Source organism: Mycotypha africana (assembly GCF_025528875.1).
Source record: "Mycotypha africana strain NRRL 2978 chromosome Unknown BDF20scaffold_1, whole genome shotgun sequence".
NCBI classification, from domain to species: domain Eukaryota; kingdom Fungi; phylum Mucoromycota; class Mucoromycetes; order Mucorales; family Mycotyphaceae; genus Mycotypha; species Mycotypha africana.
The window spans coordinates 1,905,073-1,926,860 of record NW_026515725.1 but is presented as its reverse complement, the minus strand read 5'-3'; the positions used below and the strand labels follow the sequence as shown (position 1 = coordinate 1,926,860).

Genomic DNA, 21,788 nt, shown 5'->3' with positions numbered 1-21,788 from the left:
ATGATATCAACATTCACATCCCTGATTGAACGGTCTTCGATAAGAACAACGAGTACAGTCGGGCTATGTATCGGCGTTGTATTTGGAACAGCTGCGTCTTTCTTTAGGTATAGCATACAGCGATATTATTTGTATTCAAGTAATACAGCATACTGATATACAATACTATTTACAATCACAGAAACAATCATGGTAGATTCACAAGTGGTTCCACATCGTCTATTACGGTATCTTATATGACGGGTTCCGCTGTGTCTTTGATGGCAATTCTAAGCATCCGTAACCTACTATTGAACGCACCTGCAGCTAGAAGTAGCACTACTACAGCAACGACAAGGTTGACTCCGTTACAGCATTTAAGGGTACTCAACTATCAAACACGGTCTATCTCCTCCTCTATTTCTACGGAAAAAGTACCACTGTATGTTCACAATAGATATGCTTGAAAGTAGTACGTTAGCCAACTTTTCTACCTTGGCAAAAATAGCGTCAGAATTGATCAAAAGATCATATTTTATCATACCTCTCCTACTTACTTTCCACTTTTTTAACTATGGTGTACATGTGTGGAACTGTAAATAATTAGTCAACCCACTATACTTCCGTTTTGTTTATATTGTATTTATTTATTAACATGATATCCATAACTTTTCTGGTTTCATCTCCAAAAATAAAGTTACCCTTATAAATCCAAATACTTAAAGTGGTTTCTTGAACTAGTATAATAAAAAGTTTATAAATAGATACTAAAAGATGTCCAACTGCAGCAACGAATATACGAAGGGGTTGTGCATGTTGTTTACTATAAGTATGACAGCCGTTAAAATTTATTATAAGCTCCTGTTTCTTCATTTTCAATGGTTATATTGGATGATAACATAATAGATGACGGGCAATTATAGTCAGTTTGGTGGCGGTCATGGTGCTGCTGCGGCGATTGTTGCTGACTTGCCGATCTGTTGTAGACATCATTACCATTTTCATCAACAGTACTTTTAGGGTGAAAAATTAATATAACAATAACCCAGATGACAATAGACATAATATTAACTTTTGATAAAAGCAGTTGGTCAGTGCATGATAATTACATCGTTAGTGTTTTTATCGAATAACGGGCAGTACTTACTGTTACAAATGAAGACATCCGACGCGAACTTAGAACGACTGATTGTTTTTCTTCGACTTAATCCGTCTGCGCTCAAGATGACAAAACACAGAGAGAAGATGAATACAGATACAGAAAGTATTAGATTCAAGTCTTGAAAATATCGAATTCTGTGTGTAATGAATTGAGCATTGTTTCGATCTTTGCTGTTGCTCAATAACTTTTTGAATCGAAAATGAGATACGGCACCGAGAAATGAGATAAGTAATAACTCTAATGGAAAATCGGACAAGAGTTAAGAACGTGTCTTTTGCTTCAAAAACAAATTCCCTTATCTACGCCCTTACCGCAACCGTAAACGAGCTGTGGCATAATTTCTTTGTATGTATACTCATAAATCGCACGAGAAAAATTGTATTGAAGAATCGGAAACAACATCATATTTATCAGTGTCCTACGATAAAGTGTTAGTACTGTTAACGGATGAGTCTCAATGACCTTATATTGAAGGTAATAAATTACATGCATTACATAATGATGTAAAACTTGAATTCTTTGCTGCTCATAAATCGTGCTTTTGCCACTAGCTTTGCAAGATAATTCCAAAAGCATTGTAATAACAATAAGGTTCCACTGCATTTGAGTCAATCCGTCAGTGATCAACAATGCTAATTTTGATTAATGTAAAGTACTGTACCTTTGAAGCGAAAATCCAATACACAAACTATAGTCCGTCGGTATAACAAGGTCTCTGTCTGCTTGATTCCACAGAAATTCAGGCTTTGTGATAATTTTACCTGTCGGTAATCTGACGAAGCCTTCTTCATACTTAATTTTACTCGATACAATATCTATTGAGTATTAAAAGAAGCATTAAAAAGACATCAATTTCGCATTGGGAATGTAGGCTAAGTATTTACCATAATACAATTGAAATGGCAACATGAATAAAACAGCTACTGTAACTATACTCTTTAATTCACCTTGCTTAATTTTTGAGAAACGGAGACATGCAAATCCACCAGTAGTATGTAAGCGATAAATAAACCAGATCAATACATAGCTTGAGCCAATTGCTCGTTCTATTTAAACCATGTTTTTTTGTTTTCATATGAAAGGAAGACATGAGTTTACGAGAGGATTACTGTTATAATACTATCACATTACGCAGAAAACTGAAATCGCTAAGATGTGTCATTCTTGCAAAAGATATAAAGGAAAGGCAAAAATGAGAAGAAAAAGGAATAAAGCATTAATTGTTTCAAGAAGCTTAACCCTGCCAATTTGTCTAATAGCTATAACATTTGGATACCCTGTAAGTCTCCCTGACAAAATTTATGTTTGTTGGATAAAAAAGTTAGCTTTCTTCTTCATGCATTCGCAGTTCACATTTTAAAAGGAGAAAAATGGTCTGTGTATGCTAAGTAGCGCAAAGGCGAAAAAAAGAAAAAAAAAACACTCATCCGGACCTTGTCAGTCGTAAGGAGTCGTTTGGTTTTTTAATAACCTACTGCTTTGGAAAGTCAGGTGTGGGGCCGCTTCTACTCCTCTTTATCCTTACCACAGAAGTCAAGTAAATAAAAGCGTCAATATGCACAAGCCCATTAATGAAAGTTACACAACCCATAATGATCCCTTTTCTCTTCTGTTATACTTCACTTGATCTGTTAATGACAAAACCTTATCTACAGACATGCTTTTACCAGTCTTAAATTTTTTGCCCGGTGAATTGGCTGTGGTTTTAACTTGCTTTCGCAGACAAGAGAGACTGGAGGACATTCAGGCTTATTAACACTGCTAACTGCTCTGCAGTTGAGAAAGTATTATGCGCTATTGTACAAGACCAGTACCAATATAAAAAATACATGAAGCACGTCCTCTTAAACACTATCAGTTTTCCCATCATAACACTTGTGAGATAATTGCTTCAGTAATAAACGGATAACTGTAGAGTAGACAATGACTATAAACTTAGTGTGTTTATTATTATTAGATGAAGTAGAAAGATTAATTACTGTATGAGGTCTGACAAGAACTACATTAATTGAAGGCGCGTATGCTAGTCACTAATCTCAGATTCAAATGCTTCACGTATAATTACTTGACATTTCGACCTTTCTCTATTGAATACATTATACTTAAACTCTATTAGATGCAATATACATAAACCGTAGTAGAATGCATTCCCTTGGTGGAAAACAATTGAAACTCGATAATATCTTGCCAACAAAGAAACCATAGTCATGGAAGGTAACCCCAGCCGTATGATAACTTCTCCTATCAGCCGATTCTTCAACTCCAAAGAATATCGCGTCTGGAATTCGACGTTGGCAACAATTTGTTAATGGTGACGGACCCAACCTTATAAAAACAGCTGTTATATAGAAAGATCATTCGTTTTCCATAGCTAGCTTTCCTTGTTTACAAAACACAACCAAATCGATGTGCCGGCCTATCAAAGATAGGACAATAAGAAGAAATCCGTGACTTTATCAGAAGAAAGACAATATTTAGAAAAGACTACATTGAAATGACTTACAGATTTTGGTATGTTGAATTGCTCGCAACGAGTGGATTCACTGACTCAGGGGATAGTCCGTTTTGTCCCTTTCCCTGAGTCGTCAGTCCAAGCTTTCAACCATTATCTCAACAAGCTTTTTAAGCTATCTTAACCAATATAATTTTCATTGCCGTCGAACAAAAAAACAAAAAGAAAACAATACATTTGTAACAACACGATAATGAACCAATACTATATGCTAAATGCAAAAACAACTGGGGTTTCTTTAACAAGAGCTATGAGGGCAATGGTTACTTTGCCAACAAATTGATTACTATTTGAAACTCGGCATAACATGCATTCAGCTGCAGCGCTTGTAATCAAGTTCATTGCATACCAAGGAGCACAGCTAAAACATATGAACGAATGCTACTAAAAGTTATAGTTCAAAATGACTTATCTTTCAACTATTAGTAAGTCATTAAAGATATCTAGTCTTTCTAAACCAGCATCGAGACTCATCTTTTTTATTGTCTAAATCCAAAAAAACCAAAAAGGAGCCGATTGGAATTTATAATGACCGTTTGTTAGTGCCTTAAAACCCTCTAAAGATCAAGCAATTGAATTAGCCAAAAACGACAATCAATGCGATAGGCCTTTATGTAAATCAAAATCAAATCCTGAAAATGTTGAGTACCTGTTTAAATCATGTGCACACATTCTTTTAAAAGTCAGTGCAAATCAATTCTTACCTTTACAAAGAGTAATTTGATTTCCCCACATTGTCAATTCTTCTTACATGATCAAAAAAGCGTCTGAAGTGGAACTCAATTTTAAATAAATCTCGCCGTTCTTTTCAATTTTAACGTCTCTTCTACCGTCTGCATTACGTATATCAGCAATCCAGAGTACTTAACAATGGTAATTGATAATCGTCCGAACACCTCTGCTATTCGTCCAGGGTAAGATGATGTCTCTAGTTTATAAATTAAAAAGAGACTATATCTATTTAAGTTTCCTGATGATATTGATGACTTACGTACAAATCTTGCCCAACAGCCACGAATTGGACGAGAGAAAGCTCGAAACATATTTAATCAATCATATTGAAGGATTCAAAGCTCCTTTGTTTGTCAGCCAATTTTCATTTGGACAATCGAATCCCACATATCTTTTAAAAGATGGAAAGTAAGTTATCACATATACAGCGTATTCGGAAGAAAGCGATGAGAACGAGACTTTTTTTTTTTTCTCCTAACCATCGCGCTGCAATTATCTACAGTCAACAACAATATGTACTTCGCAAGAAGCCACCAGGAACTTTACTATCAAGCACAGCTCATGCTGTCGAACGAGAATATCGCATCCTTCAAGCGCTAGGAACCAAGACCAACGTTCCTGTACCGAAAGTTTATATGCTTTGTGAAGACAAAAATGTGATAGGCACACCATTCTACGTCATGGAATTTTTGTCAGGTCGTATCTATGAAGATTGCCGCATGCTGTCTATTCCTTTTGAAGAGCGCAAACAACTGTAAGATCGCTATTACATCACAAAGCTCAATAAGCTATCGATAATAACAAACCACTCAATGTCTAATGCCTTTACACGATACACATAACAGATGGTACTCAGCTATTGAAACTTTAGCAAAATTACACCGTGTTGATTTTAAGGCGATTGGTTTAGACAATTACGGTAAAAACTCTGGCTTCTACGATCGACAGATGAAATCCCTCGGTAAAGTTTCTCAAACTCAAGCAAAGGTCAAGGATGAAGAGACAGGCCAAGTGGTGGGCCCTATCCCTCGTTTAGATGAGATGTTTGCTTGGTTCAAAAGAAACCAAGTACCGGATAAAGCTACCATCATACACGGTGATTTCAAAATTGATAATATGATATTCCATCCTACCGAGCCTCGCGTAATTGGTGTATTGGATTGGGAACTTTCAACCGTTGGTCATCCTCTCTCTGATCTATCAAACTTATTACAGTCTTTCTACGTGCCTGCTACTGCTTCTGATAGTAATAGTAATATGTTAGGATTTAAAGATAGCAAGGAGCCTCTTCCTATACCTGAAGCCGCTGAGTTAATGGAACATTATTGCTCCATCTTGGAAGAACCTTTTCCTATTCCTCGTTGGAAATTTGCAGTTGCTTTCTCATTCTTCAGATTAGCAGTCATCATTCAGGGTATTGCAGCACGTGTAGCTCGTAAGCAAGCAAGCTCGGCTCAAGCAAAAAGCTATGCTTCTCGCTTCAAGCCTGTAGCACAGATGTGTTTAAATATCGTGGATGAGGGAGATATAGACAACTTGAGTAAACTTTAATTGAGTCAGAGAATAAAATTAATGAATGGATAAAATGTTATTGCGACTTTCTCCCATCAACAATATCTTGTGTATGCTACTCGCAACGTATGCAATGAACAGTTGGCTATCAATCGGACATCCCTTTCTAAAAGCCTCTCAAAGCCATGCCACCAGCGACTAATGACATAATTCTTTGAGGATCTTGATTCAGATTCCCAAGCTGATATACCTGCAGACAACACTAGAGGTTAGCAACTTTGAAATAATAATTTTTGTAGAAGTTTCACACTCTGTACCTGTTCAATGGCTTGTAAATCTGTCACATTGGCTAATTCTTGTAACGGTACAAGCTCTCCTTTCACGCAGTCTTTCATAAAAGATTCAGCCTGAGCATTACATGATGCAAAGTTTAAGAGTGAGTATCTATTGAAAAAATGCCTTGCTTATGTCATTTTTACCTCGTCTGCTTCACAGCCAACTTTGACAGCAATTACATCTGCTGTATCATCGGAAATGCCGAAATTTTGGAAAGTTTTTCCAATCTTGCAACATAAACATTGATGTTTTGGACAAAATGGAACTTCTCATTAGTATGCTTGTTGTCAAATTCACTCGTTAGTTTACGTACATTATTCGTTAAACCGAAGTTGTAGAGAATTTCAGAGTGAATGTTGTGCGTCTTCAACTTTCCCTTAGCAATTTCGTCAGAAATCGCTCTATTGACAGCTAATAATACATGGAATGGGTTAACTACCTACGGTACATTGTTTGTTTACGAGTAAGCATGGCGAGACTAGCATAAATATCAAAGGTAGTAGAAGATGGGTCTACTCGTACCATTTTGGCGTTCAACAAGCAGCATGTCAGAGTCTGATCTTGACTCGATAGTCTGTGTCTTAACTCTGGGCTGTTGGCCACATTTTTGAAAAGAGCAATGTGAACTTGCTTATCAGGTTGTGTGTCAAGTTTGAAAGATTCCATTAAAAGAAAAGGCGTAACAATTCTCAAAATGAACAACGTCGAGGCTTTGAGTAAGAATGGGTCAATCCGGAAATGATCGAAAGGAACCAGCGCAATTTTGAAATCTGATCTAGTGGACGCCAAAGATAAAACCCACAATGAAGAAACAATTGTCTGAGTTTCCTGTGCTGTCAAAAACTTCGATATCTCCACAACTCTACCTGCAATGCTTCAACAGCTGCTCATCATGAAAATATGCTGGAAAAATGTTTCTAACAGAAATAGAAGGACCATGTCAATAATAAAGGCTTCCAAAGAAATCTAAAGACGATATTTTGATTAAGTACAATTTGAAGATCAATTTTCTTCGCGTATTCACCAGGTCTGATCTGTTTTGTTCATAAATTAATATTCATGAATTGTTTCACATATGGAATATGTTGAATCAAAGAAGGATAATGTATAGCACCGAGCTAATAAGAAGATGACAACTCAAAAAGGTTTGTCTGAGAAAACTAGCTGGAAAATTGAAGCACTAGCCGAACGGTAATCATTGAGTAAACGATAATCTATTCGATGGCGATAGAAGAAAGTGTACTACTCTGAAAGTAATTTTTGGTCAGGCAATACCATACCTTATTAAGTTATTCTTTTATATACTTACCACCACACATTAATATTATCACGGCTAGTAATAGCTGATAGCCACTATGTGATCTGATTCTATTTCTTGGTCCTAGCCCACTTTCTCATGGTCAGTCTCTAGTTCTGGAGTTAACACCGCGTATTTGCAGTAGATCGCGCTGGAATATGTGAAAAAGTTCAAAAATTCAAGTCCCACAGATAAAATATGGGATTCTCTAAGGGTCAATATTTTTTGCATATGGTGTGAATGCCCGATTTAACAATTGCTAAAAGCTGAAATATGCTTAGAGTTTCTTTTATTTAAGGAAACTAAACGTTATCTAAGGGGCGAAGCATTCACATTAAATATTCGAGAAGACACTATAAAGAAGTATTGCTTAGTACAAAAACTCTATAACTATAAAGAAAAACTTATACGATACTTTACTTATAGTGGTGCGCTTTCATTCGGAAACCGTTATAATAGGAGATCTTTCGAAAGAAAGCGTCCTTTGCAATTTTTAGCGATTTTATCAGTTCCTGCAGCCAGTACTAACTTTTCTCACCGTATACATACAATCAATTGATGATCTCGCAAAAAGTCAGAAGACCTTATTTATTTAAGTCTACCTGATAAACTTGTGGTAATGGCTGAACAACTTAAATGGTACGTAATATACCCCTGGCTAGATGGGCGTAGACATTACTGCCTTTCCACTGAAGTCTTCCTTTTTCACAAAAAATAAAGAACCCCGTTTAAAAAAACTTTATTGACCAAACAATGTCATTAAAAAAGAATAAAAGCTATGAAAAGAAGGCCCCGACCATGTGTAAAGATAGGCTTCAGCGACATCTTACAAATGAGAGAAGTCTATTAATCTGTTGACTTCCTCTATAAATGATATCATGCTTTACTCAACTTTAAAAATGAATAAGTTAAATGAATTGTAATTGAATATACATCTACATCGATAATAGTGCGACTACAGTTCGATGGCTCTTCTTCAAGAAATGCTGACGGATGATTTGAAGGCGGGGCTTGCCTCAATGAGATAATCTGTGTGATCTAGAAACATTTGTAACTGTTTGAAATATTCAGGACCAACAAGTGTATCAGATTCCAACGCAGGTGCTTTGGTAGAAAAGCAGTGATTCAAATCCCGTGGTTGTTCTTCAAACCTTTTCATAAACTGACATTCTTCTGCTACGACTGTGAAATACTTTAATTTTTCATAGGTAACCATATTAATCGCATTAACAGAGCATAAATAGTCTATAACGTCTTTCTTCGAAGAAAACGACTGCTGTTGATCTTTCAGTGGTTCAGTTGGAAAATAGATGCGTAATTCTTTTCCTCCGTTTTGCCTGATTATACGGAACTGGTGGTAATATTCACCTTCTCTAACACGCCCATTAGTGTTGTCGAACGAGGAGAAGGAGGCCAGTTGAGAAAGTTTATCAAGTAGCTGCAGCACGTAACTCACATGTACTTGATACCTATAAGCCATGGACTCTATCGAATCAATAAATGAAGGGATTAGCCGCTGAGTGTGCCACTGCTGATACTTCGTATCGAGTGAGCTGGCGTCTATATCAACTGCTAGTGAGCTGTTATCACCATGATAGAACTGCAGGGGATCAAGGTTGATAGATATATAAAAGAAATGACTGGAAGTAACACAGCTGCTGTTTTTTGGTGTTAAACTATCCAAATTCTCTTTGAATTCTTCCTGTTCATCATGAGTGGAAGTTGCTAAAGACATTCTTTGAACATTCCGAATGGCTCCTTTTTTAGCTCTCAACTGTGGTCTTTCATTCAGTTCTTGAGTCGCTCTTTTCATAGAAGGGTTGATACCATCATCAAGTATCAAAACTTCATTGGATCTTCCAAACTCAGAAAAGGTTTGCTTGTGAATAAAAATTGATTCCGAATGACATGTAGGTGCATGCTCTACAGCGATTGAATGATTTCCGTCTGTTTCTATTCTTATAACATTATCCGAAATAGGCACGTTGTTGTCGTTCAATTGGTAAGGTAGTGTAGCAATTTTGCAATTTAAAAGTTGGTTTTTGTTAGCTCTTGCATCAATTAGTGGAGACTCTTTTCCTAAGTGACCGCTTCTTGGTCGTACCCGTGCGTCTTCGTTAATAGTGTCACCATCCTTTTGAGTCATATATTTCTTTGGATTTACTACAGGAGAAAAAATACGGGATGTAACATGTCCAAAAATACTTGATTGCTGACTAGCTGCTGCATTATTTTGGAAAAGATTTGCCATAAATGAAGATCTGACGGTTGTTGTAGAGAAGTTTCGGGCGTATACCGGTCCATAATGGCTCATCATGCCAAGCTTTGTTGTTGTATTATTTCGAGCAAAAATACCATAGCCACTAAGAAACGGAGAAGGCGCTGTAAAAGTCATTATCTTTCGCTGCTGTTGTTTGACATAAGCTGACATAGCAGGTTGATATAACTTAGGTGCTGCGAATGTTTTGAACATATGAAAATGTTGCTGAATGGCTGTCAACAAATTTTTGCAGTTGACGAAGTAACGGCTGCCTTTTTGGACTCCAGTAAGACTGTTACTGTGAATGAATGCTGTTTGTTGCTGTAGACACCCATTCCGAATCAATGAGTGACTTAAATGTGCAGGCTGTTGTTTAGATTTAATAGGTTTCTTTCTTGATGGTTGAGACAATGATGCTGTTGCTATAGAATTAGAATTGTGGGGTTGACGAGATAATACCACCAGCTCCGATATTTTCGTCTCAAAATATTGCCGGAGCTGGCATACCGATATAAAAACTTTTGAAGGTTTTAGAATCATCAATTGTAAAAGGCCATGGAGCCTTTAGTGGTTGTATGAAGCAAAGATGGCTTTAAAAGAATTAAAAAATACACAAAAAGAGGGAGACTTCCTCTGTGAGACTTTTTATAGTCATCAAATGTGTATCTTGTTCTACTTCTGTCCGTTGCTCAGCGGCCAATAACAAATCTGCATATGACCCAACCAATGAAGTACTTTTTAACGGGAGCCAATTATTTGAATGTGAGTGTCTGCTTCGTTACGGTATATGGAGCTGCTGAATGTAACATACTTGACGTTATTAGCAATCGCCGCTGTGTTATGGTTAATTCGAGATGAATATTCTTTTCTAAAAGCTGACATAACAGGCCCTTTGATTGACCAAGTCTCCAGGAAATAGTACAGCAGGCTAAGCTGAGTTTTCCTCGTATCCATCTCTTATGAATATTACTCGCCTATGAAACATTGCCGTTGCTGTTTGTTTAAGCGAACAGGGTTTAAAAGACTGAGCACTTTCTAGGAAACACAGTGTCAAAAAAAAGAAAAACCATTGATGAAAGGCTGCTTTCTTCCAAATGGGATACATAATTGTTGAAAAGTGTCATGCAAAAATAACCACTCACTATTACTGTAGTCTCCTGATGCCGTTAGGCATTTGAATGACCGCCGTGGACAAATGCCTAAATGCTGTATTCGAACAAAGAGGGGAGAACAAAAAGTTTCCAACTTCTAATTCTGGGGATTGCGATTACACTCATTCCTGCATAAAAAAAGCTGTCAAAACAGTAATGGTGAAATTCCAGAACAAGCCATATGGAAAAGAAAATCCTTTAGGACCTCTGGCAGCACACGTTAAGAAAAAACCATTCCTTTATTTCGGTTTACCTTTTGTAGGTATTATAGTGGCAGGCTCATTTGGTTTGGCACAATTGACGCAAACCAAGTACGATCACCGTGACAGACGACATACACAGGCATGTAATCTAAGAAACTGCAATCTGAAATGATGTCTAATTAATGCCACTTTTTGATATAGGTTGCAAAAGAAGAGGCATTAGGTATGGATAAAAATCGAAGGAAACTGAGTTTGCAGGAGGAGTACTTTGTAAGTAAGAAAAAATTCAAGTTTGCAGGGCCATTCAAAAGGTATCAACTTACATTGACTTTTATTTGTTGTAGCGTTTACAAGCAAAGACAGAGGATGAATGGGAACAAGTGCGAATCAGTAGGCCTCCAGGATCTGAGGAAAAATAGTCCAACCCACTATCAATACGCCGTATATAGATACCTCTGTTCAATCCCCATAAATAAATCAATACTCTGATGTGCATTTGATGTAGCCGAAGACTGCTCAATAATCAAAGATATACTTTAAAAGCTTGTGCAGTTATTTGCATTGAATTGTACAGCTCCTTGAAATAGCAAATTATCCCTTGTCTGTCTCTATCCTTGTCTCTGTTTAGTAAGTTGGAAAGTTTGTTACACATGGATTGACACACTGAAACGCAGATCTACAGACGCTCAAAAGCTCGAATCCACTATAGAAATATTACATATTTTGTGTAACTGAATCATTAGTGGACCTTGGCAACAGCCTATAACTTAATGCAATAAAGGCTCGAACGATCCATGATTAATTATACAGATTAGGTGAATACAATTGTAAAAGCAGAACCTCAGCATTTGTCTTCCTTTCTTTCGTTTTTCTCTTTTAATTCCTACAACAATGCTTTTCTATAATCTGGGAGATGACATCCCAAAAAAATACTTCTTCAGTATAGTGCTACTTCTATCTCTGCTGACATACGTTGTCTTGTTTCTACAAAGAACCTCAGATAACGACAGAAAATTGTTTAGCAGTAGAGAACCCTACAGATACCCATATTTTGTCAAATATAGTTATCGGTGGCCCCAAAGACCTTCCGCGTCCATTATAGACGGCACCACTGCTGTTGGCAATAGCTTCAACATTAGCAATAGCCTCTTCACTGCAAATGAGAAGATAAGACAGGAGATTGACAAAAAATATTGTGGCAACAAAAGATGTAGGTTTTTGTTGCCTGTCGCCATCACAGAACAAGGTTCGTCTTTTTTTTTTTGAGTATGCTGCGGTATCCAAGTAAGAGGATAATCTCGTATACTGATTGACATTTTCAAATAGAATCGAAAGCACAGTTTCATTTCCGCCAGCTTGCTTTCTTAGCAGGAAAGATAGATCGAACGATTGTACTACCGAATACATACAATTCACATCTTGGATCATGTCTACATCATCCTTTTCACTTCTATTACGAACAGAGCTGGCTTGACAGAAATAGGAAGCATTTCAACTATATCACAATGGAAGACTTCAAAGCGTGGCTCCTTGAAAGACAGATGAAGGATGTTGTTCCAACAGCGCAAGAGCTGTATATTCAGCGCTCTCGTCGATCACTATTGCTTGAGAAGGTTGATAATTGCTTCAGTAATTCGTTCGACTTCTCAGGTCGCCCTTCAGTTTATTATCGATTTCCCGATTCTCACAAACAGAGCAAAATCAATGTGACGGATGTAATGATGCGGTTACTGAGTGATGAAACAAGAGAGCACGAATATCTCCTTACGGACTCCTACTCTAATGAAATTGTGGATCGTGCGTCTACTCCTCCTCCGGTGGATGTTATCAACCTGTTTTATGACAGAAGGTTCGTACATAATGAACTGATGAATACGTGCTATTCCCAACTGAAAGTAATACGTACATCGTCCACAATAGGTACAAAATTCTTAATGAAAAGGATGCTGACGTTCCTTTACCTTTCAGTCAACATTGGGTTGATATCGCAAACAATATATCGGCTCAGTTATTTCCTTATATTGCTATTCATTGGAGAATGGAACGATTGGAGCCCATTCCCAATCTTTTGCCCTGTGCAGAGAATTTGGTAGACAGTATACACGCATTAGAAAATGAGCAGTATACCAACAATCAAGAGACGATACCGAGAAAACTTCGAAAGCCTTTACCGAATGTATTCCTTCTCACCGATTACCCTCATTTGCTCAATGCTACCGGAGCAAAACCAGAGTCCGTGTCTTTCCAGACAAAACAGCTGAGAAATGAACACCATGAGGCAATACAGTATCTTTATCAACATCTCAATATTACCCTTATTTCTGCTGACAACGGAAGAATCCCGTATGATGAATTGCCCAGTGATAGTTGGCATATTTTACCCGTCAATGTTTCATCCAGTAGTCAAAAAGATCGCTACCCCGATAGAAGCGTCCTTGGCATCATTGACAAATTAGTAGCCATCAATGCCCAATGGTTTTTCGCCGGCCGACCAGGTGTTTGTGCTAAATCCAGCAGCTTCACTTCACATATTTCGGGTAAACGTCTCAAGAAATTCAAACATCAACAGTTGGAAGAAAGTAATGAAAGTAATGGAGATGTCACCAATAAGATTATCGTACCTCTAAAAACTTTCGATTTAAAAAAGAGGCTCTCTTAGACAATTCAATTCCAGCATTACTCCGGATATATCTTATACGAACCTCCTCAATCCTTTTCTTAAGGAATCATATACCTAGTTTCTCTATGCTTGTTTTTGTTGAATATCTGATGGTTTGTTTTGGTTGTTCCATATTCTATAGTTGTACATAACAGAAAAGCATACAAATTATCTTCATCTAATTTCGGAGAATCAAATATAATCACTATCGAACTTTAAAAAGGTACCACTTAAAAAAAACTCTGAAAACATACAAAGCCTACGAATAAGATTGGGTCTTTTTGTGAGTTTTTTTTTTTTATTCAAATGCACGTTGCGGCGTCTAATTGTAGTACAATTATGATCTGTATACATAATGAGCTTCAAAGAGTTTAGGTTGATAAAACCACGGAGAATATACGAAAATCGAGAGAATGAAGTGTGTTTAGCAGACACCCGGAACATCGTGTTTCTTGGGATCTTTCTTGTCAGATTTGTGACCCTTGAAATTGGCGTGGTGATGATGTCTAGCACTACCCTTACGGTTCTCACTAGATATTGGTTGGATTGCAGAGGATAATTAGTTAGAGTGATTTATTTCTCTGTTATCCCAGGTCCAAAGTAATAACTTACCGATGAAGATCAAGTTGATCTTTGTTCACCTTATCCAAAGCATCAATAGTCGACTTGAGGTCACGCAGAAGCAATTCACAACGATTACGAGAGAAATCTTCGCGAATAACGACGCGAAGTAGCTTGATGTGTTCACATTCATGAGCCATAGTGTAAGCAGGAATAATCCAGCCGTGTTCACGAAGCTTGGCAGAAACGTCGAACTGAATATGAAAATATACCAATCAGTAATTCATATCTTGCAAAAAAACTACGTCTCTTGCTTATCTCAAAAAATTGCCTCCACACGCTGCTTACCTCATTGTATAGCTTATCACCCTTTAATCTAAAAGCAACCAAAGGTAAACCTTTTCCAGCCCTTGCACTTAAAATTTTAAATTGGCCAGAAGCTTCCAGTTTCTCGCTCAGGTAATCCGCCGTGCTAACCAAGTTGCGCATAATATGTGTAAATCCAATCTTGCCCAAACGAATCAGAACGTAGTACTGAGCAATAACATTGGCAGCACCTTTACTGAAGTTAAGTGTGAATGTGGCTTGTTCTGAACCGAGGTAGTTGACGGTGAAAACAAGATCTTCAGGTAAGTATTCTTTGCTTCTCCAGATAGCCCAGCCGATACCAGGATATGTAAGTCCATATTTGTGACCAGATACATTGATAGAGAAGACACGGTTTAATCGGAAATCCCTATCAAATTTATATCGAATGGTTGAGACGTTAGATTTATAATTGACGCCTTGGATAAAAACAATATCATATATGGATCCTTACCAAACCATTTCAGGAGCTACAAATGGGGCGACGAAACCACCACTACATGCATAAGAGAAAAATGAATATAGACCCTCGCAGTCAGCACAAGACTGAAATGAGTGAACTTTACCTAGCACCATCAACATGAATACCAATATCCCAATCGTTCTTTTTACATTTTTCGTCTAAAAGCTTATTCAAAGTTTCTACATCCTCAAAATGTCCAGTATACTAGAATTATGACACCTTAGTACGTATGATGATCGTCTTTTGTATAAGTATTAATACTTGTCGATGTGAAAACTTACCGTTGAACCGAGAATGGAGACAACACCGATGGTATTTTCGTCTACCCAATCAACGGCTGTTTTAGGGTTCATATATAGACAATCTTCAGTAACAGGAACTGCGCGAGGTTCAATATCCAAATATCTAGTGAATAGCACAAATGAAAACGATCATTATTAGTTGCCTTTCAGAATTATTTTTACATTAAAAATATAAACAGTACTTTGCTGCCTTATAGACTGCAATCTGATAGTTAGCACCCATAATTAAATTAGGTTTACTTGTAGGCAGACCCTTTGCCTCTCTTGCATGTTGCCATCTACGCTTCATTGCCAAGACGGATAAAATAATGGCTTCAGAGGAGCCCACAGTGGATGTACCAATAGCTTCTGCTTCGGGATTATCCATGGGTGCATGGAAAAGTCGGGCAATGATATTAACACAACGATTCTATTGGCATTACATGAAACAAATTGGGTTAACGCATAGCTCCTTTCCCTTCTTACGTCATGCGTCATATTGAAGGTTAGCATTTTACCGAAATTTCTGCAGTCTGAGGATACTCTTCGAAATCAATAAAGTTCTTTGAAAGATTCTCCGTCATTAATTTTTCAGCTTCATCTTCCATAAAAGTTGTAACAAAAGTGGCCAAGTTGAGAGCAGGTGTGCCATCAAGCTTTTTAATATGCAAAATATTCAAGTTAGACGATACTTCCTAGGCTGCCATAGTATATCAAAAAAATGAAAAGCATGTACTTACAGCAAGCTCATCCTTAATCATGCGATAAGCAACATCTGGCGTTTTCCGTTAAAAAGAAAGTTATGAGATCATCGTTTGGCAATGCAACTTAAAAGTTTAATTAGTGTAACAATCCACCTACTTCCTGGCATCTCCTCCTGCATTGATTAAAGTCCCAAAGTTAAAGCACAGGGTTTTAATGAATAAGGTAATCAGTTAAACGTAAAAAATTCACGTTTAAGCTTACATCAGGCATTTCATATCTGTAGTGTTGTATTCTGTGAGTTATCGTTTGCCAATGCACGTCACGAATTAAGACGTTATAATTTACCTCGGGATATCCTTGGAAGCCCAACGGGTTCCATAAATAGTAGTTTCGTGAAATTCATCTGAAGGGGGTTGGTTACTGGTGTCTTCTTTGGGATCTAAAGCACAGCGCAAATGCAGTGTCAAACAAGTGAAAATTGAACGGAAACAATGGCAGCTTTTTCAACTTACCAGCAGCAATTGCGCGAGATAGGAAGACCATGGTTGTTCAAGTTAATGTAAAGAGTGAAGAAGAAAGAAAAAAAAACTTACTTACTATTCGACATTTGTTGGAAAAAAAAAGTATTTATACTAGTTGGGGTAAAAAAAAAGTTATTCTATGCATGAAACGTCATCGTCATTCTTGGGTAATTTACTGTGCCAGCCACTTTATGGTAAAATTCATTTTGAACACGGTAAAATAAATAAAGACAACAGGGTCTTAAGTCAGTTTTGATCTTCGTAATTCATTTCGTTTCAGCAGCTCAAGAGTTATAGTCTTTATCAACGGCGTCACTCTCAAATTTCTACAGAGACGATGCATAGGTGATCTTCCAATCCTTTACGCGTACAAGATGATTATATGAATAACTGCTACTATACCAGTGAAACCTTCAATAAAAATGTTTTTGGTGCCATCACTTCTTTTTGCCTATTGGTATAAGTAAAGCTAAAACCTCTAGAAATCTTTTTTTTTCTTAACCTTGTTTTCCTCAATTGTTCCGTTCGGAATGGACTAGTTTAATTCTCAAAATCGCTGTTCGACGGGGGCCAATAAGTTATATAATAGCGCTTGAAACAAGGTAAGCAATAATGCTTTCATCGAAAAGGCTAGCGCTATTCTAGATTTGCATTCTTTGTCTTCAAAGCACCCATAACAATCCGAGGAATTGTCTTATCACCTTATCTTCCGTTTAGTTTTGTCAGATTGCTCATACGTAATTCATGGATAAAGTCCTTTTCACAATCCCAAGTGCATGCAAAGCTTGAATATTTGAGTACAAAAAGAAAAAAGAGAGTTCGGCTTGTAGCGAACAGTTAGTACTGCTGCATACTTGCTATTTCCCTGCTTAAGTTCCACAAACCCATGGTTCATCTGTAACAGTATTTTCATGTTCAATGCATTCAAAGAAATTAAACACGGTTTTCAATGTTAGATAAGGATTACAAACAGTCGTAGTAATGGTAGTGATGCAAGGTTTGTCAAAATTGTTCCAATATCTTCTTCCTACTTCTTTGAGTGTTAGAAACGTGCCTGTATCTCCCGCTAATGCGTCACTATTTTATTTGGACAGCTTACAGACAATACTGTTTTTATATTCCTTAAGCCTGTGTAAGCTGTCTTGCTTCCTAAACCATCAACAACCATTAGCTTCTTACTTGCATTTGGGTGTATTAATGGGAGTGGTGCTTTTAATATCGTGTATTATTGCACTATTTATTGTTACCATCATATAATTTTATTGTATGCATCCCGTAATAGATTGTAAACAGTGTTATAATCTGATCAGCAAAAAGGCCGTTTCAAATTGTATATGCATTCCTTGAGCATTGAAGAGTGGTTTCCACATATAAATTCATTGATATTGCGTCTCAAACACTAATTTCGTTCAATTCAAGACCATAGCAATCACAGGTTATCATCAATTGCCTCCAAATATTTCGTAAGATACTTCTGCCTACAATTAGTATTAAATGATGGATCAGTATTCATTATTTGGTTCTAAACAATAATGAAATTCACGAAGCAAGTCATAACGGTGCCTCCTTTGCCAAATGTGGGTAGGAAAAGAAAACAATAGGAAGCAAATCGCAAATTAAGCAAACATTTTATTGTTTCTGAAGTAGTAAAAACGCAACCGAGTACATATTGTAAGTGTTAATCAGAGGAAAATAAAAAATATATAAAAAGATGCTCAACATTTGAGAACCGGTGACGGATATACTTTTTCTTTTCACAACTTCACTTATAAGTCAAACCATATTATTTATTCTGGTCTCATGGATTCTAGAACTTCTGTCTATCTTGAGTATCCATGTGTCATTTGCAATGATGTGCTCAGCCGTCCGCCTGTCCTCCTGAGCCATATGCAGCGCAAACATAACATAAACCTACCTGCTCGACCATTCCGTTCCAGGCGTCCCAAGTCAAATACTTATCGTTATGAGTTAGTTAAACCTCCTGCTGCATCTCCATGTCTTACTCATGTTGCTTGCCCCTCTTGTTGGGAACATACTGACAACCGTCAGCAGCTATTACAACATATTATGCAAGAACATCTAGATTCTGCTAATTATTATGAATTTAGTCGCCAAATTCAAATGACAAAAGGAGATCCTTTTAGCCAACCAATACCACAACCAAATCAACAAGAACACGCCGTTGGTACCCAGGATCACAGTTTAAATAGTCAACCTTCTTACGAGCAACAGCAACGGCCAGGGCTTGACGCTCAAAACGAGCAACAACCTCGACAGTCAGGAAATCAACCCTCCGGTAGTCAGGATAATAATGCTACTGCTAATGCTTTAATCTGCGCGTTCGATGAGTTGGTAAGGGATCTCAAAAGACTCGTGTTTTCGGCTCCTGCTCCCACTGTCACGGCTTCGACTACTCTTAGCACACTTGCTAGCCGTAAAAAAAGACCATCTGTTCGTCAAAAGCGTCGTGACTCGTTTGTTAGCTATGATACTGATGGGATTGACAGTACTGCAGATTATTTTCCTACTGCAAGCAGTGTTTCGAGCAGTTCTTCGAATCTAAGCTTTCGATGATTGTTACAAGAAGGGATCATTGCTTCTAACCGTGGGATCTTAGCCCAATATGTAAAGTTCTGTTTCTCTTTGAAATTGAAGAGAATAGTGCCTTTTTTTTTTACATTCCCTTTCTTCAAATAGATAAATAAATCAATTAAAATGAATGACTTTTGATAAGGATTCAAAGTCCATGCTTGCATTTGCGTTCGTTTGAGAAAGAAGGTTATCTCGATATCAAGTAATTTCTCTACGCATAATACTAAATATATTTTCTACTGTATATTCAAATGTTATTGTCGTGCTTTCTAGTGATACTCTTCGGTCCGCTGGAACCATTTTTTGTATTTGTATTTGTATTTCGCACTAGTAAACTGGAACAATTCAGTGTGCTAAACAGAAAGTCTTCTAACTCACGCTTTTTGATTTATTATTTCTAAAGACATGTTTAATAAGTCAAAAAATCAGTAGTCAATTGATGATCTATGTTGAATGTAGGCTACGAACAAAGATTAGAATGGGCAGGGGTAATTATTAGAGAAACGGGGAAAAGGGAGGTGTATGTGTATCATTTCTATTGACACTTCATTTATGCGTTTTATTGTTACGCAACACCATTATAAGCCAATGGTTTGGGTGATCGATTATCGTCTTCTGAAGCCGCTTCTAAAGCGCCTGGAGTCGCTAATGCTACAATGGCATTATAAAGTTCGTGCGGGGAACGGAAAGTATGCTGACTCATAAGCAAAGCAGCAATACCAGTAACATGTGGGTTAGCCATACTATGAAATTGCGCCCGAAAAAAAAAGGCAAAAAAAATGTGATTAAAATGCTTTGATATATACAAAATGCCTTTTCTTTTTCATTCTGCATCTATACCTTGTTCCGTCCATTGTTTGAACATTTGCCTCCAACCAGCTACTTGTAATATTAGTTCCTGGAGCATATACACGAACGCAATCACCGTAAGAAGAGAAACTAGGAATTTTATCACGGTCATTAGAAGCCCCAACTGCAAAGACATCAGGGTTTGCTGAAGGTGAATATTCACATGCATCGTCACCAGTGTTGCCAGCTGAGACAAATACAGGAATGCCATGTTCCCGAACAGCCATAGAAAGGACTTCATCAATCATTTTTGAGCGAGGCCCAGTGAGTGAAATATTAATCAGGCTACGTCCTGGTTTCGCCACTTCCGTGATATGAGATACAGCCTCTATGAGACTGGTAGTGAGCCCATCTCCCTTACTGTCAAGAATTTTAACACTGTGCAAAATAACGTTCTTTGCTACACCGTACAAGCTGCCTCCAATCGTTCCAGCGACATGCGTTCCTATTTAATAACTTGTGTCAACCCTGAACCTTGCATACTGAACTTACTTATTTCCTTACCGTGTCCCGCATAATCGCCATCTCCTTCATAATCAACGTAATTAGCTTCTATAAAAGCACGACCTTTGATATCAGGGTGGTCTATATTTATACCAGAGTCAACGACATAAACATGAATTCCAGCACTAGTTATAGAAATAATAGGTACAAGTGAATAATAGGTAATAGTTAGCGTCTTTATTACCATCTTTTGTCTCATACCCTGCTGCTTCATCTGCAGAGTAAGAATCCAAGTTTTTCAAATCACGATGACTAACACGTGCTATTCCCCAGCTTGGCACTTTGGTTTGAGTGACAACATTACGCCTTTGAAGTAACTGTTTCTGTGATGTATCGTTGCTGTTCGATAGTGGCATGCTATTGCTATCTGCTTCGTATGGCTTAGGCGCGGTAGCCGGTGGAAAAATAGCTGCTTTATACACTTGATTTGGTTCTACATATTCCACATACTCCGATTGACTCAAATAAGTAGCGAAAGCAGAATCGAAAGAGCCCACGATCGTTTTGAAATCTTGGTTAATATCCAAGTTTCTTAAAAATAAGGCGGGTGACGGAGTGGATACTGCCGATAACAAAGCGCTGTCATCAGTTGTATCTATAGCCAAAGGTTTGGAATCAAAATTTCCTTGTATTATTTTCCTGTTGCCGTTTTGGAAGGTGGTATAATGGTTCCTAATGAATGCTGTTGGTTCAAAAGCTTTGCAATAAATACAGTAGATAAGAAAGCACATTCTTTTATAGTTAGTTTGTATTTTTGATTACTCACTAGAGGCATTTACTATACTGGCTGATTTCAATTTGATAATATGTGTAGAAGGCTTGCCGTTAACTGTGTGAGAATTGACCACGAATGCGTAGGTATAGTTAATAGTCAAAGCGACAGATAAGGTCGAAGATATTTTCAATTTCATTCTAAACAGAAGGTAAAAAGAAAAGAAAACAATTGCAAAATGCAAAATCATCGATATGCTTTATATGTCGTCCATAGTGTGAGACATCAACATATGAATAACTTCAACTTTCCCACTTCCTGTTGCTTTTTCCTTTAATGTCAGGCTGGAAAAATCCATTTCAATACCAAATGCCTCGGATTTTGATCGGTAATCAACAAATAATCAACTTGCCCAACTAACTTTAAACCTC

General features: G+C 37.4%; 10 protein-coding genes across 10 annotated transcripts; 5 read left to right on the top strand and 5 right to left on the bottom strand.

Moving 5' to 3' along the window:
* On the top strand, positions 1–446 carry BDF20DRAFT_831515 (uncharacterized protein; the record flags this gene model as incomplete). Its single annotated transcript, XM_053078457.1, has 2 exons — positions 1–107; positions 182–446. The coding sequence occupies 2 exons, from the start codon at positions 1–3 to the stop codon at positions 444–446; spliced, it is 372 nt and encodes a 123-aa protein (XP_052940738.1).
* An 82-nt stretch (positions 447–528) lies between these two features.
* On the bottom strand, positions 529–2,303 carry BDF20DRAFT_904117 (uncharacterized protein; the record flags this gene model as incomplete). The annotated part of the gene is made up of 8 exons (XM_053082988.1): positions 529–572; positions 976–1,050; positions 1,127–1,376; positions 1,453–1,495; positions 1,637–1,738; positions 1,803–1,956; positions 2,077–2,187; positions 2,273–2,303. 8 exons carry the CDS (start codon positions 2,301–2,303, stop codon positions 529–531), a joined length of 810 nt encoding a protein of 269 aa, XP_052940737.1.
* A 1,332-nt stretch (positions 2,304–3,635) lies between these two features.
* Positions 3,636–5,936, top strand: BDF20DRAFT_831513 (kinase-like domain-containing protein; the record flags this gene model as incomplete). Its single annotated transcript, XM_053078456.1, has 6 exons — positions 3,636–3,652; positions 3,971–4,078; positions 4,505–4,567; positions 4,620–4,793; positions 4,888–5,139; positions 5,231–5,936. 6 exons carry the CDS (start codon positions 3,636–3,638, stop codon positions 5,934–5,936), a joined length of 1,320 nt encoding a protein of 439 aa, XP_052940736.1.
* A 127-nt stretch (positions 5,937–6,063) lies between these two features.
* Positions 6,064–6,899, bottom strand: BDF20DRAFT_812133 (kinase binding protein CGI-121-domain-containing protein; the record flags this gene model as incomplete). The annotated part of the gene is made up of 5 exons (XM_053076751.1): positions 6,064–6,147; positions 6,215–6,304; positions 6,377–6,460; positions 6,547–6,672; positions 6,756–6,899. 5 exons carry the CDS (start codon positions 6,897–6,899, stop codon positions 6,064–6,066), a joined length of 528 nt encoding a protein of 175 aa, XP_052940735.1.
* Positions 6,900–8,506: 1,607 nt separating this feature from the next.
* On the bottom strand, positions 8,507–10,672 carry BDF20DRAFT_909251 (uncharacterized protein; the record flags this gene model as incomplete). The annotated part of the gene is made up of 4 exons (XM_053083563.1): positions 8,507–10,212; positions 10,298–10,352; positions 10,467–10,524; positions 10,602–10,672. The coding sequence occupies 4 exons, from the start codon at positions 10,670–10,672 to the stop codon at positions 8,507–8,509; spliced, it is 1,890 nt and encodes a 629-aa protein (XP_052940734.1).
* Positions 10,673–10,856: 184 nt separating this feature from the next.
* On the top strand, positions 10,857–11,734 carry BDF20DRAFT_45356 (cytochrome c oxidase assembly protein COX16-domain-containing protein). Its single transcript, XM_053075487.1, has 3 exons — positions 10,857–11,283; positions 11,346–11,418; positions 11,489–11,734. Exons 1-3 carry the CDS (start codon positions 10,969–10,971, stop codon positions 11,512–11,514), a joined length of 414 nt encoding a protein of 137 aa, XP_052940733.1. The 5' UTR covers positions 10,857–10,968; the 3' UTR covers positions 11,515–11,734.
* Positions 11,735–12,035: 301 nt separating this feature from the next.
* On the top strand, positions 12,036–13,803 carry BDF20DRAFT_831509 (uncharacterized protein; the record flags this gene model as incomplete). Its single annotated transcript, XM_053078455.1, has 3 exons — positions 12,036–12,390; positions 12,471–12,993; positions 13,065–13,803. 3 exons carry the CDS (start codon positions 12,036–12,038, stop codon positions 13,801–13,803), a joined length of 1,617 nt encoding a protein of 538 aa, XP_052940732.1.
* Positions 13,804–14,054: 251 nt separating this feature from the next.
* Positions 14,055–16,773, bottom strand: BDF20DRAFT_844853 (glutamate decarboxylase). Its single transcript, XM_053079646.1, has 13 exons — positions 16,692–16,773; positions 16,525–16,618; positions 16,441–16,456; positions 16,336–16,351; positions 16,215–16,249; positions 15,993–16,130; positions 15,678–15,904; positions 15,475–15,598; positions 15,297–15,397; positions 15,185–15,226; positions 14,713–15,100; positions 14,416–14,618; positions 14,055–14,333 (listed from the first exon to the last, which is right to left on the bottom strand). Exons 1-13 carry the CDS (start codon positions 16,720–16,722, stop codon positions 14,228–14,230), a joined length of 1,521 nt encoding a protein of 506 aa, XP_052940731.1. The 5' UTR covers positions 16,723–16,773; the 3' UTR covers positions 14,055–14,227.
* A 1,641-nt stretch (positions 16,774–18,414) lies between these two features.
* On the top strand, positions 18,415–19,300 carry BDF20DRAFT_844839 (uncharacterized protein). Its single transcript, XM_053079645.1, has one exon. It carries the CDS (start codon positions 18,501–18,503, stop codon positions 19,272–19,274), a length of 774 nt encoding a protein of 257 aa, XP_052940730.1. The 5' UTR covers positions 18,415–18,500; the 3' UTR covers positions 19,275–19,300.
* Positions 19,301–19,734: 434 nt separating this feature from the next.
* On the bottom strand, positions 19,735–21,648 carry BDF20DRAFT_950303 (peptidase S8/S53 domain-containing protein). The gene is made up of 5 exons (XM_053084872.1): positions 21,412–21,648; positions 20,847–21,342; positions 20,646–20,770; positions 20,133–20,586; positions 19,735–20,035 (listed from the first exon to the last, which is right to left on the bottom strand). The coding sequence occupies exons 1-5, from the start codon at positions 21,605–21,607 to the stop codon at positions 19,858–19,860; spliced, it is 1,449 nt and encodes a 482-aa protein (XP_052940729.1). The 5' UTR covers positions 21,608–21,648; the 3' UTR covers positions 19,735–19,857.
* Positions 21,649–21,788: the final 140 nt, after the last annotated feature.